At 37.3% G+C, this 14,868-nt stretch overlaps 1 protein-coding gene across 4 annotated transcripts in view; it reads left to right on the top strand.

Moving 5' to 3' along the window:
• The window catches only part of LOC124721733 (steroidogenic acute regulatory protein-like), a 160,387-nt gene that overhangs the window by 70,026 nt on the left and 75,493 nt on the right, over positions 1 to 14,868 (top strand). For all 4 annotated transcript variants that reach the window (XM_047246833.1, XM_047246832.1, XM_047246834.1 and 1 more), the window contains 4 exons: positions 3,664 to 3,741; positions 3,822 to 3,875; positions 9,476 to 9,608; positions 12,531 to 12,653. In XM_047246833.1, coding sequence (XP_047102789.1) covers positions 3,664 to 3,741; positions 3,822 to 3,875; positions 9,476 to 9,608; positions 12,531 to 12,653 — 388 coding nt within the window. The remainder of the gene's footprint in view (positions 1 to 3,663; positions 3,742 to 3,821; positions 3,876 to 9,475; positions 9,609 to 12,530; positions 12,654 to 14,868) is intronic.

Raw genomic sequence — 14,868 nt, 5'->3', positions numbered from 1 at the left:
TGTTTTGTACGGAAGTATATTGTCACTTAACATGGAAAAAATTACTTTCACTTGGGGTTTAGTGTATTTTTAGCCGGGAAAAAGTGTATTTTTAATGGGGAAATTTGGGAAAACTCCAGGGAATTTTTTTTCTTCTTTCTTGTAAATGTGATCATTTTTGTATCCTGATAATGTATAACAAGTAGTGAAGAGCCACTGCATCAAAATGGACAAAAATAAGTAAATAAATTGATGGCACAACTTCATTAAAAGGAGGGATCAGTTGACAGGGCATGTCCTGAAGCCAGAAGAAATCATCAGTTCGTTTATAGAGGGAAATTCGGGTGGTGGTGAGAGGGGGGGGGGGGATGGGGTGTGGGGGGTAATAATTGTAGAGGAAGACCAAGGGATGAATACAGTAAGCAGTTTCAAATGGATGTAGGGTGCAGTAGTAAATCAGAGATGAAGAGGCTTGTGAGGGATGGAGTAGTGTGGAGAGCTGCATGAAACCAGTCTACAGACTGAAGATCACACATCATCTACAACAGTGTATAACAAGCACCTCTCATTCTTATTTTGCTTTAGTTTATTCCTTAAATCCAAACTCGATTAAGGCCAATAGTGGAATGGTTTCTTCAAATAGGACGTAACCAATATCCTTTTCTAATCTTCTTCACTGAACTTGTGTGTAGTCAATAATGGCATCATTGTTGCTGAAATGTTAAATCCTAATCTTCCTTTCTTTATAAGTCTATAACAAGCTTTTTGTCTTTTGCATGAGTAATAGAAAATTGCAAATTTTGATCAATAGCTTCCATTTTACTCATATTTGATATGTTGCTTTGTTATATTAAAGCAAGATTAATCAGACCTGTTGGACAATTTTCTCTGACAAACCACAAAAGCTGTACCAACTTCATTTGCTACTATGATCCAAATTGTCGTGCAAAGTTTGTGGTTATGAATAATGCATGATATGTTTTTCACATCAAATTTTTGAAATTTGCCATACATGTGGGAGTAATGTGTACAGTATCTGTGCTGAGAAAACAGTTTTAAATGCTGAAATTGAAAAAGAGGATATTCTTTGTATAAATGGATTAAGATACTTCTAACACTTCACCCACTGATTGCGTACTGTCTTTCACATACATGTTTCATATACCAGTATCCAATATCCCATCACCATCTCAGTCACTAATGCTGATCTACAGTGGCACTTGAAGAGTTGCTTCTACCAGATACCTTGCTTCTCCCTCAAATGTCACTCACCACTGATTAAAAATTGTAATAAGAGTAGTCCAGCTTTTCAAATAATGAAACTGTTACGTATTTTAGGCGAGAAGGAAAGGATTTGAAGCAACAAATCCAACCATCTGAAAATGAGTTACTATTCTGTGAATGATGACAAGGCCACGGATCTGGATGTCATTATATTAGAAGTAGAAAGCCTGTTATCTCGTCCACTGCTAAGGCTACATCTCTATGGCAGAACCTGTAGAACACTAACGAAAGCACCTACGCATAGATGTAATGTATCCAAGATAGAACAAGAAGCACTGAGACAGGGTGATTCTGTGGTCCTATTGTCACACATGGGCATCAAGAAAATTTTGTTTCCTTTCAATGATGATCCTTACTGACAAATAGAGAGATCAGTCCTACAAATAAAGAACGATGTTTTCTAAATCGATGTTGATTGTGTGTCAATAGATCATTCTCTTCAAGGTAATTCATAATGTTTGAACACAATACATGTTGCAGAATCCTGCCGCAAATCGATGTTAATGATATGGGCCTGTAAGTTATTGGATTACTCCTACTGCCTTTCTTAAATATTGGTGTCACCTGTCCTGTCTTTGGGTACAGGTCTTTCGTTGAGTGAGGTTGTACATGATCATTAAGTATGGAGCTATTGCATCAACATACTCTGAAAGGAACCTAATTAGTATACAGTGTAGACCAGAAGACTTGCTTTTATTAAGTGATTTAAGTTGCTTCTCTACTCTGAGGATATCTACTTCAACGTTAGTCATGGTGGCAGCTGTTCTTGATTTGAACTCTAGAATATTTAATTCGTCTTCTTTGGTGAAGGAATTTTGGAAGGCCGTGTTTAGTAACTCTGCTTTAGCAGCACTGTCATAGATAGCATTTCCATTCCTATTGCCAAGAGAAGACATTGATTGTGTTTTGCTGCTAGCATACTTTACATATGACCAAGTCTCTTCAGATTTTCTGCCAGGTTTTGAGACAGTTTGATTGTGGAAACTATTACAAGCATCTTTCTTTGAAATTTGCACTAAATTTCAGGTTTCTGCAAAAGATCACCAATCTTGTAGATTTTGCATTTGTTTAAATTTGGAATGCTTTATTTGTTGTTTCTGCAACAGTGTTCTGACCTGTTCTGTGTACCAAGGGGATCAGCTCCGTCGTTTGTTAATTTATTTGGTATAAATCTCTCAACTGCTGTCGATGCTATTTCTTTGAATTCAAGCCACATCTGGTGTACGCTTACTGGTACATTGTTAATTTGGAAGAAGTGGAGGTAGTCTCTATGGAAGGCATAAAGTGAATTTTTATCTTCATTTTTGAATAGGTATATTTTTTGTTTATTTTTGGAGGATTTGGGAGTTACAATATTCAGTCTCACTACAACAACCCTGTGTTCGCTTACCCCTGTATCTGTTTTGATGACCATTAGCTTATTTGTTGCTAAGAGGTCCTATGGAAATACTGCATCCAATGTATTTCACTCCTGTCAACAGAGGCAAAAATCCTCTTCGTAATATTAAAGATTACCTAAGTTTCCTAAAGGTGTATGTATACAGTATTCCACATGAATGTGTGATGTCAGACCTGGGGCAGACTTTAGAACAATTGAAAAGCGGTACAGGGAACATCAGTAGCACACCTGAATAAAAGAACTAAGTAAATCAGCTGTCACCGAGTGTTGCCTTGAATATAATCATTAAAAGAAATATGATGAGCCCAGTTTTGTGGTACAAATGCCAAATTTCTAGGGGAGTGTAATTAAGGAGTCTGTCAAAAAAAAAAAAAGTTAGAAATCTAATAAGCTGGGATAAAGGTTTCAATGCAGATAAGGAGTGGGGGTCTGGAATTCAATTTATTAATTGTTTGCTGGCCACCTCATCCACTAGAACTGGAAAATACTGCAACAATGTGCAGTTTACAGTATAATAATGTCAGCACTGTACAAATGGGGATCAAAGAGCACAGCAAGTACCAGGAGTCAAACTCAGCTGTAACTAGCAGTGCTACACCAACAATATTTCACAGTCTGGTTGGCGTCCAGGCAGCAAGTACCCATAATAGCACAGCTCATGGCACTTGAAGATGATGACTGAGTTGGCTGTTGAAATGTTATACATAAAAAAGTAATCAACAGCCCTGTTGAACATATGAAAATACATCATAAATAAATTCTGCCAAGAAAACCTAATAAGATTATATCAATATGTGTGTGACAATTCCATATTTATGGAAGATGGTGATTAGATATGGAAGAAAATTGAAGTAATCACTTCTAATCTTACTTTCTTGATAATTTGATGGCTATCAGATGTAACTGTTCCTGTGGTGGACATATTAGTGAAGTATTCACTTTTCCATAACAATTTTCATGTCTTTAAGCTTCTACACGTGGTTTCCTTTACTTTGTTGCAGATGGCTGCTGCCTCAAGATTTGTGGTTCTTCTTCTTTTTTATGGCTTGTTGTACATCAGACACTGGTGTGTAATAGCAGTAAGTACCACTTTGTGTTTATCCATTGCTTAGAATGTTTATACCCACAACTCATTTTATAAGATACATTTTATTTTCAGATATCAACGGCAGGCACCTGTGCTTTTTTAATTGCAAAAGTTTTTCTTTACAATGTAAGTAACTTACTCGCACATCTTGTTAACTTTCATCAACTTCCAACATATAATGTGATGTGTTTCTTATATTTTACTACTTCATAAATATTTTACACACATGGTTTCATGGATTTGTATAAAATTTTCAATTTTATATGGCTCTTGAGCTTGCAATTTATGTTAAATTTCAAAAGAAGGAGATAGGATCCAGCAGTAAGTTGCAAATCCGATGTGTATCTTTTTACTGGAAATCTAGATTTCAGCTATTGAATAGCTGTCTTCAGTGCATTAAAATGTGGTTATATGACGTTAGGGCATAAGTGGCCAGATTCTGACTCATCTGACCGTGTAGGTCCTAAGGTCATAGGTTTGGGAAGGGGAGGCTGGCAAAGATTATAGGTGACAGTGTAGTGGATGGTGGTGGGATCACTCATGGAAAAATTCCTGTAGTAGTTGGTGTTACAGCTGCACCTTCTTTAGATTGAAGTGAGCTGATAGGTATAACTGCTTAAAGGAAGTCTCTCTAAGGACTCACCTTCAGAGGGTTAGGTTTCCAAGTGGAAAAGGAATTAGCATAGTTCATCAAAATATAAGAGGTATTAGAGATAAAGTTAATAAACTACTTATAGACGTTGATTCTGAAATTATTATTACATTGAAGCGCCACTTAAATAATTTGTCAATTCAGAGGCTTCCTTTACCAGGAATACAAACATCTCAAGAATGATATCGACAGGAAGTGCAAAATGGCTAAGCAGGGATGGCTAGAGGGCAAATATAAGGATGTAGAGGCTTATCTCACTAGGGGTAAGATAGATACTGCATACAGGAAAATTAAAGAGACCTTTGGAGAAAAGAGAGCCACTTGTATGAATATCAAGAGCTCAGATGGAAACCCAGTTCTAAGCAAAGAAGGGAAAGCAGAAAGGTGGAAGGAGTATATAGAGGGTCTATACAAGGGCGATGTACTTACGGACAATATTATGGAAATGGAAGAGGATGTAGATGAAGATGAAATGGGAGATAAGATACTGCGTGAAGAGTTTGACAGAGCACTGAAAGACCTGAGTCGAAACAAGGCCCCCGGAGTAGACAACATTCCATTAGAACTACTGATGGCCTTGGGAGAGCCAGTCCTGACAAAACTCTACCATCTGGTGAGCAAGATGTATGAGACAGGTGAAATATCCTCAGACTTCAAGAAGAATATAATAATTCCAATCCCAAAGAAAGCAGGTGTTGACAGATGTGAAAATTACCAAACTATCAGTTTAATAAGTCACAGCTGCACAATACTAACGCAAATTCTTTACAGACGAATGGAAAAACTGATAGAAGCCGACCTCAGGGAAGATCAGTTTGGATTCCATAGAAATGTTGGAACATGTGAGGCAATACTGACCCTACGACTTATCGTAGAAGAAAGATTAAGGAAAGGCAAGCCTACGTTTCTAGCATTTGTAGAGTTAGAGAAAGCTTTTGACAATGTTGATTGGAATACTCTCTTTCAAATTCTGTAGGTGGCAGGGGTAAAATACAGGGAGCGAAAGGCTATTTACAATTTGTACAGAAATCAGATGGCAGTTATAAGAGTTGAGGGGTATGAAAGGGAAGCAGTGGTTGGGAAGGGAGTGAGACAGGGTTGTAGCCTATCCCCGATGTTATTCAATCTGTATATTGAGCAAGCAATAAAGGAAACAAAAGAAAAGTTCGGAGTAGGTATTAAAATCCATGGAGAAGAAGTAAAAACTTTGAGGTTCGCCGATGACATTGTAATTCTGTCAGAGACAGCAAAGGACTTGGAAGAGCAGCTGTACGGAATGGACAGTGTCTTGAAAGGAGGATATAAGATGAACATCAACAAAAGCAGAACGAGGATAATGGAATGTTGTCAAATTAAATCAGGTGATGCTGAGGGAATTAGATTAGGAAATGAGACACTTAAAGTAGTAAAGGAGTTTTGCTATTTGGGGAGCAAAATAACTGATGATGGTCGAAGTAGAGAGGATACAAAATGTAGACTGGCAATGGCAAGGAAAGCGTTTCTGAAGAAGAGAAATTTGTTAACATTGAATATAGATTTAAGTGTCAGGAAGTCATTTCTGAAAGTATTTGTATGGAGTGTAGCCATGTATGGAAGTGAAACATGGACGATAAATAGTTTAGACAAGAACAGAATAGAAGCTTTCGAAATGTGGTGCTAGAGAAGAATGCTGAAGATTACATCACATAACTAATGAGGAGGTATCGAATAGAATTGGGGAGAAGAGGAGCTTGTGGCACAACTTGACTAGAAGAAGGGATCGGTTGGTAGGATATGTTCTGAGACACCGAGGGATCACCAATTTAGTATTGGAGGTCAGCGTGGAGAGTAAAAATCGTAGAGGGAGACCAAGAGATGAATACACTAAGCCGGTTCAGAAGGATGTAGGCTGCAGTAAGTACTGGGAGATGAAGAACCTTGCACAGGATTGAGTAGCATGGAGAGCTGCATCAAACCAGTCTCAGGACTGAGGACCACAAAAACAGCAACAACAACAATCTTTACCAGGATGCAGATTAGCTGGCTGTTTTTCAAGGGGTTCTTTGTGGGGTGGGGTAGTGACCATGTATGTAAAAAACAGTATTCCATTTGAGTCCATAGACGTATCAAGACAGTGCATTGAACAGATATTTGAATGTTGTGCAGGGGCAGTTGAATTTACTAAACTTCTAATTGTTGTTGTTGTTGTTGTTTATAGGTTCCCTAACTCTGACTTCAGAGCATTTCTGCTCAAGCTAGAGAGGGTTCTTGATTGACTGTATAGGAAGTACCAGAAACTAGTTATATGTGGTGACTTCAGTATAAATTTTGTGTATGATGGTGCAAGAAAAAGGATGTTGGTAGATCTCCTAAATTCATATGATCTGATGCAGACTGTGTTTTTTCCAAGTAGGGTGCAGGGGAACAGCAGCACAGCCGTAGACAATATTTTTTATTCATTTTTCATTACTAGATGGGCATTCTGTTAGTAAAATTAACACTAAAATGCTTTTGTACTCAAACAAATGTCACATATAATTACAAACTATGTAGGAAAGTTACAATCCTATAGCAGTAGAGTTTTTTAAACTTCGTCGAAGAGCAAGGGTGGCAGGATGTGTATATTGCTGATAACATAGATGACAAACATAATGCTTTCCTTAACACATTTCTCATGCTCTTTGAGTGTTGCTTTCCATTAGAACATTCTAAATGAGGTACTAACAGTAAAAGGCAGCCTGGGTGGATGACTAGTGGGATAAGGATATCATGTAGAACAAAGTGGGAATTATATCAGAATGTTAGAAGTAGTCACAGTCATGCTACAGTAGACCATTACAAACAGTATTGTGAGGTGCTTCAAAATGTTATTAGGAAGGCAAAGAGTATGTGGTATGCAAATAGAACAGCTAATTCACAGGAAAAAATTAAAACCATATGGTCAGTTGTGAAGGAACTGTCTGGTCAGCAGCACAAGGTCAATGATATAGTCAGTTGATAGTAAAAATATTTCTGTTACTGAGAATTTAACAATAATTTTCTGAGCGTTGCTGGTGAATTAAGTAAAAATTTAGTTTCTACAGGGAATCATAGAACACTCTTGGCAAATGCCTTTCTGAAATTGATGTCTGAAATACTCCTCTGTGATACAGACAAAGGGGAGATTGAGTTAATAATTAAATTACTGAAGACTAAGGACTCTCATGGATATGATGGAGTGCCTAGCGAATATTAAAGTACTGTGCTGCACATGTTAGCCCTGTATTTAGCCATATTTGTAATTTTTCGTTTAGGAATGGTCAGTTTCCTGAATTAAAGTACTCAGTAGTAAAGCCGCTTTATAAAAAGGGAGAAAGGGGTAATGTAGGCAATTTAGACCTATTTCTATGTCATCAGTGTTTGGTAAAGTTATTGAAAAGGCTGTGTATGTAAGGATAATTGATCATTTTATATCACATGATTTGCTGTCAAATGTACAGTTCGGCTTTAGAAGTCGTTTAACGACTGAAAATGCTATATTTTCTTTTCTGTGTGAAGTACTGGATGCGTTAAACAAAAGGCTGATGCTAGGCGTATTTTTTTTATTTAACTAAGGCATTTGATTGTGTTGATCACAAAATATTGCTCAAGAAATCGGACCATTACAGAATATGGGGAGTAGATTACAATTGGTTCACTTATTACTTTAGCAACAGGCAGCAAAAGTTCATTATTCATATTGTTGAGAATGGCTGTGATGTGGTGTCTGAGTGGGGTACGGTGAAGTGGGGGTGCCCCGGGGATCAGTGTTTGGGCCACTCCTTTATTTATATAAATGATATGCCCTGTAGTATTACAGGTAACTCTAAAATATTTCTGTTTGCTGATGACACTAGCTTGGTAGTAAGGGATGTTGCATGCAACATTGGCTTGGTTTCAAATAGTGCAGTTCATGACATAAGTTCATGGCTTGTAGAAAATAAACTAACACTAAATCACAGTAAAACTCAGTTTTTACAGTTTATAACACACTGTTCAACAAAACCTGACATTTTAATTTCACAGAATGGGGATATGATTAGTGAAACTGAACAGTTCAAATTTCTAGGTGTTTAGATAGACAGTAAACTGTTGTGGAAAGCCCACGTTCAGGATCTGTTCAAAGACTTAATGCTGTCATTTTTACTATTTGCACGGTATCTGAAGTGAGTGATCGTTCGACATGAAAATTAGTCTACTTTGCTTATTTTCATTCACTTAAGTCATATGGTATTATATTTTGGGGTAACTCTTCCCATTCTAAAAGGATATTTTTGGCTCAGATATGGGTGGTTCGAGCAATAAGTGGTGTAAGTTCACGAACCTCTTGTCGACCCCTGTTCGCTTATATATATATTTCTTACTGTCATTTCTTGTTAACAAATATTAGCTTATTGCCAAGAATAAGTAGCTTTCACTCGGTTAATACGTGGCAGAAATCAAACTTGCATTTGGATCGGACTTCTTTAACTCTTGTGCAGAAAGGTGTGCAGTATACTGCTGCATCCATTTTCAATTAGCTACCACTTGAATTCAAAAATCTTGGCAGTAATCCTTGCACTTTCAAATCAAAACTGAAGAGTTTTCTCATGGGCCACTCCTTCTATTCTGCCGAGGAGTTGCTTGAAAAATTAAGCTGATTCTTGTTGTATTGTTGATTGCATTTACTAAACTTGTGGCTTGACTTATTTTGGTTTCATAAACATTTTATTTTTATCTGTTATTACTTTTATGTTGTAATTTCATGTACTGACCCATTCCATGACCTTACAGATTTGCTCCTCAATTTGGTCCTACGAAACTTGAAGTGTAAATAAAAATAAATAACATTTTGTCAAAAGCTTGACGAGTCTATGAGACTCGATTTAAATGCACTGAAGGCAGCTATTCAATAGCTGAAATCTAGATCTACTTTTTTTAAAAAATAAAAGAAACAGGTTAGATTTATGATTGATTGCCAAGTTCCGTTTCCTTTTTTGAAACATTGTCTATAATTGCTGGTTGTGTTAAATTTATTTTGGGAATTCAGGTTACTATAAGTTTGGTATTATAAAATGTTTTATTTAAAATATTTCAGTGGGCTGCTGCATCATCACCAGTCTTCCAAGTATTACTTGTGCTCACATCATTTGTTCTGGCATGGGGAGAAGCGTGGTTTCTGGATTTTAGAGTGCTTCCTCAAGAAGCACATGCTCTGGCTTACATGCAAGGTACCTAGGGCTCCATAATCTTTAGTTTATAGATCCTTATATTTAGTTATTTATTACAACAGTCTTTTGCTGCGTAGAATACTTGTTATCGTACTACTCTGGTTCATTTATAAGTAACTATAAGAAGGAAGAATTAGAATATTCCAAATACGTTTTATTGTTTCTCTACATTTTATTTGAGCAAAGGACTTACAATGGGTTCTGCATTGTAGTCAACTGACACAAAAGTTGTGGAGAGACATTAACAGTAATGAGTACCTGTGAAACATGTTGCAACAATGCATCCCCAAAAGGTGTCTAGCCATTTTCACCAGTGGACCTCTGCTCACTGAAGACAACACTGTAGTGGGGGGAAGGGGGGGGGGGGGAAGCTTTGAACTTCTGAAAATGGGGATGCGAAGTAGGCCCTACACTTCTGAATATCTCATTGTTGTGGCGTATAGGTGTGTGTGAAGATTTGAGCACAAGTAGCATTGTGTTGTGTTTTTTAGTCTTATTATTACCTACACACATCCACTAGAATTCGTTATTTCACATTATATTCTTTCTCTATTCTGGAGTCCACCAAGTGATGAGTTTAGCACCATTGAAAATGATGGTGAAAATCCAGTTTGGTGTCCCTTGAGCTATGTGCAGAAGGCCACTCGTGTACTCTTGAAAACATCTCATCTAGAATCCAGCCCAAAGTGTTTGAGAATGAATGTTAATTAAGCTTGCTGGTTTGATGTCACACCAAAGGTATGGGAAGTGCATACTTGTTAGTTCTTTTGGCTGGCAATGTCAAGTGTGGTGTTTTATGACTTCTGGGAATTTTCTTTTCAAGACTTTACAACTCAATGTTGAGTTTAGTATTTGAAGTTTACCCAAAATCTCAGATGGAATTAGTGGGCATGATGGATGTGCAACTTCCAGGCACTTTCTCCTTTCAGGTATGTCCATTTGGCTGCTGTACTGAATGAGGTGTTGCAGCAAAATGCTAAACATGAAATTAGAATATTAACCTGCAGAAAATAGGTTTATTTTGGGAATAATTGCTTGGGCATATGTTCATTTCTGTTGAAGGTAGAAACTTCTTAGATATAAGGCTGCTAAAGAGGAAACATCTCAGTTAATTGGCAGTTAAATTATATTACGATATACAATTCATAAAATTCAATGTCTTTGAAGAGATTTGGCAAGAGAAGGTTGCACGGGTGCTGGTACTACGATAGTTTGTAGAGGTGGCGTATTTTTAATATTTTGGAAGACAGATGGCAATTTCTGAATAGCCATAAAAAAGTTCAAGTTCGAATACTGTTAGTAACCTGTGTAATAATTTTATTGATGGGAAAACACCTGATTACGCTATATTTTTCCTTTCCCTGAGAACTGTATAGGGCGTGGGGGCAAGGTGGGTTGTGTGTTGCTCCTCTTTGTCGCCAGGTTTGGGTGCCCTTGGCAGGTTGCTTATTCACCGTAGATGGAATATAAATGGAATGTAAAAAGACTGGATGACATTTTCAGTTTATGTTGCTAAGGGACTGAGTGAAGAGTTGAAGTTGTAGAAGGAGTATTTGTGTGTGTGTGTGTGTGGGGGGGGGGGGGGGGGGGGAGAGGAGGAGGTTGGAGATTCTGCTAAAGTTTTCCCCCTCCTTGTTAGTGCTCCAAGCCTATCCGCCTCGTGTAACTAAATGAAATGGAAATAGCGATTGTTTGTGAATTCTGGCACCACTTTCATATTGCCACCAAAGGACTAAGAAACCATAGAAACATTTAGGGCCTACCATCTGTATTGAATGTCTTCCAAGCTCATTGAAGAAGATGACCGAAGTAATGAGCTTACCATCAAAACATTCTGACAACTGTTTCAGATTAAGGTGATGATTGATGCAGTTTGAGACGTGTGGAATGATGTCACTCAAAAATCGACAAATAAAACTTTTGCTCAATGCTGTGTTAGTTTAGAAAATTAATTAGCAAGTTGCCTTACCAGAGCTACTAAAGAGGAAGTGGGCATGGGATAGTAAATTGGTGTAATTGGTGCTGATGAGGATTTGAAGTATTACTGTAAGGAGTTAAGTGATGAGGATCTCATGGCAGTCACGGAGGGTAATAAGAGAGAGGGAACTGATATCTAGGAAGTTCGCCTTGCAAAAGATCTGACAACAAAGAAGATTACAAGGGCTCTCTGAATGGTAGGTACTGAATTGGCAGTTACAATGGTGGAGCAAAGGACTAAAGTAAAGAGAGAAGTGGAATTTATTGCAATGATACGAAGACCTGTGTGACCAAATATCAAAAGAAATTAAAGTCAACATCAGACTTTTTTGTCATCGTCTTGACATTTTGACACTGAAACTGAACCTCAATTGTCCACTACAACTATGTTGTGTCTTTATTGAAAGCCACATCACATAAACTGGACTGACTGAAGTGTCACCAAAATCTTCTGAGACATGTGATCCAGAAACCATTCAAATTTTAGTGTTGGAATTCATAAGGTAACAGTACTTTAATAATCTATATCTCACATATTCAATTACTCCTGTGTTACACAAATTCGTTACACACACATTATTTATATGGATTGAATTTATTGGAATGTTGGAATGTACCTTCTTTTATTATATCTTAATTTACATGTTTATTGCCTCTAGTTTCTTTCCCCTTTGAAACATATGACTTTATGTACTTCATATTATGTGTAGAAATATTTTTTTAATATCTTAAAAAGTTTTGCATTTATGTTTATACTGTGGATGTTTAAGAATTTAATATTTTGTCATCACTTATTACACACAGTATGGCAGTGTTTTTGGTTCATTTTTTGATAGTAAATTTTCATCAGTAATGTATGAAATTGTGGTTTTTAGATCCATTTATATTCTTTATTGTGGTGATGTATTTACTGTAGAGCAACTATATTTTTCATATTCTTTACAGTTTCTTCAGCTTTGAATACAGAAAGAACACCTCTTCTTAGGAACTTCTTGCAAGGTTTACAACAGCCAGATGAATGTACAGAATCGGTGGGAAATTTCTATTCTCCTCTAGACTCACCTGAAGGTATTGGCAATTCATATAAAAAAATCTGTTGTCCCATAAACATCCTAAAATTATTATAAACCAAATTAACTTCATTTGTATTTATGTGTGTAGTGTTAGGAGTAAGAAGCAACTGAATTTGTGCTTGCAGAAATTAATTTCCTTTATTATATAGTTTTATAAAATAAGTGTTGACCTTTTGTACTAACATTATAAATGACATTTTTTATGGGACACTGTTTTTGTTGGAGTGAAATGTGGTCTTATCATGTAGGAGTAGGCTTTTGTTTCAATTGGGCATTTTATATGTGCATGGGAATAAGCCATGTTATAATATTCATTCCTTGGATTTGATCTGAAATAGTACTATTTTGCCATTTGGTCTGATTTTGATTTTTTTTGGTTGCATATTAATAATGGTTGAAGCTGCAAGTGTATATCAGTAGTTGACCAAATTCAGATAAGACCATGTGACCTTAAGTATTACAGCAACATAACAATGTATGGACTACAAGAACTGTGAACTTCAGCTTCTGTCAGTTAAACTAAATGCTGACAGAAAGTGGGGACTAAACTCTAAAATTCTTGAACTGAGAGGGTTCAGTGATGACAAAATCAGAGTATTTAATTTTATCCTATCAAGGAAACTGTGAGAGAATGTTTTCAGTAAAACTGAAGTAAATAGTATCTTCAACAGCCTCCACAAAGTGTATCTGCTTCATTTTCATCTACAGATTAAGACAATAAAAAATAAATGTTGGATAATAAAAGGCATTACAACTTACAACTTCAATTGACTGACTGGCTGACTGACTTCATCCAAACAGGCTTTGGAAGGCCCAATGGTACTGACTGACTGCCATGTCATCCTTATTTTATTGGCATCACTGGATGCAGATATGGAGGGGCATGTGGTCAGCGCACCACCCTCCCACCTGTTGTCAATTTTTGTGACTAGAGCTGCTACGTCTCAATCAAGTCAGTCCTCAGTTGGTCTCAAAAGGGCTGGGTACACCCCACTTGCCAACAGTGCTCGGCAGACATGATGATCACCCAGCCGAGTGCTAGCCAAGCTCAACAGCACTCAACTTGGGTGATCTGATGGGAACCGGTATTACCACTGCGGCAAGGCCATTGGCAACAATTACAATTAGAAAGAAAAAATTTCTCTACTCTTTCTTTGAACTCAATAATGCTATGTTAAATTAGGTAAACCTGCAGGAGGAGTTTTCGTTTTCCTCAAACCATGCCTAGGATTAATAAAGGACACAATAACAGATGAAAACACAATTATTGTTAAAACAAATCACATCACAATAATAGGCATATATGTTCAACCATAGAAGAGGGTAGAAGATGTAAGTGAAAGAATAACAGATGTATTAACACAAACAAAGATTGATAAAAGAGTAATTCTTGCAGGTGGTCTCAGTGCTAGGATAGACAAATCAAGAACTAAAACAGAACTGATTCTAGAAACACCAAAAGGAGGATGATATGGCCTCGACAACAAACCTGCATAGTGGCCAATGGACCAAGCAAAATATACCTTGTATTATTCAGAGGTGAATGCATAGAGGCAGTTAACCAGAAAGCACTCTGGAACACCAGTAAGAAAACATTTGCCAGTCACAACAGTGATTCGACAATGAGTGTTACGATGAAGGGCAAGAGACGCTGTAGGCACTATGCCGAGCCAAAACCACAACACAACAATATGACGTGTCACTATGTGCCAGGCAGATGTGGTCATATAAAACACTAATAAAGAAGAAGGCAAACCACGTAGAGGAAGAGGCTAGACGACAAGCAGAATGTGCTCAAAGAGGCCCATTCATATTGCTCAAAAAACCTAGACCACCAGCAATAAAAGGAATCTCAGTGAACTCATGGGAAAACCAGTTTGAAGCCATTCTAAACTTCCAACACAAGAAAACAACGTATGAGTACAGTCCAATGGAGCAATAGAAAGTCACACCCCTATAAGAAGATAAGAAATATGCTAAGTGCTAACAAAGGCAAAAAAAAGGGGGGGGGGGACCTTCAGCATGAGACGGCATGAATGTAGAACACCTCAGGGAATCTTATCACAAGATGCAAGGCTATTGGTTGGAATTATTCAACAACTGTGAGAGCACAGGAAAAATACCAGAACACTGGAGAACATCAACAGTCAAAATCCTTTTCAGAGGAGAAACATGTAACCCAGACTCACCCAGAGGCATAGCCCTCGAAA

This window comes from Schistocerca piceifrons, chromosome X, assembly GCF_021461385.2.
Source record: "Schistocerca piceifrons isolate TAMUIC-IGC-003096 chromosome X, iqSchPice1.1, whole genome shotgun sequence".
In the NCBI taxonomy this organism is placed as follows: domain Eukaryota; kingdom Metazoa; phylum Arthropoda; class Insecta; order Orthoptera; family Acrididae; genus Schistocerca; species Schistocerca piceifrons.
The sequence above is the reverse complement of the archived record's forward strand: the minus strand, read 5'-3'. Positions and strand labels throughout refer to the sequence as shown.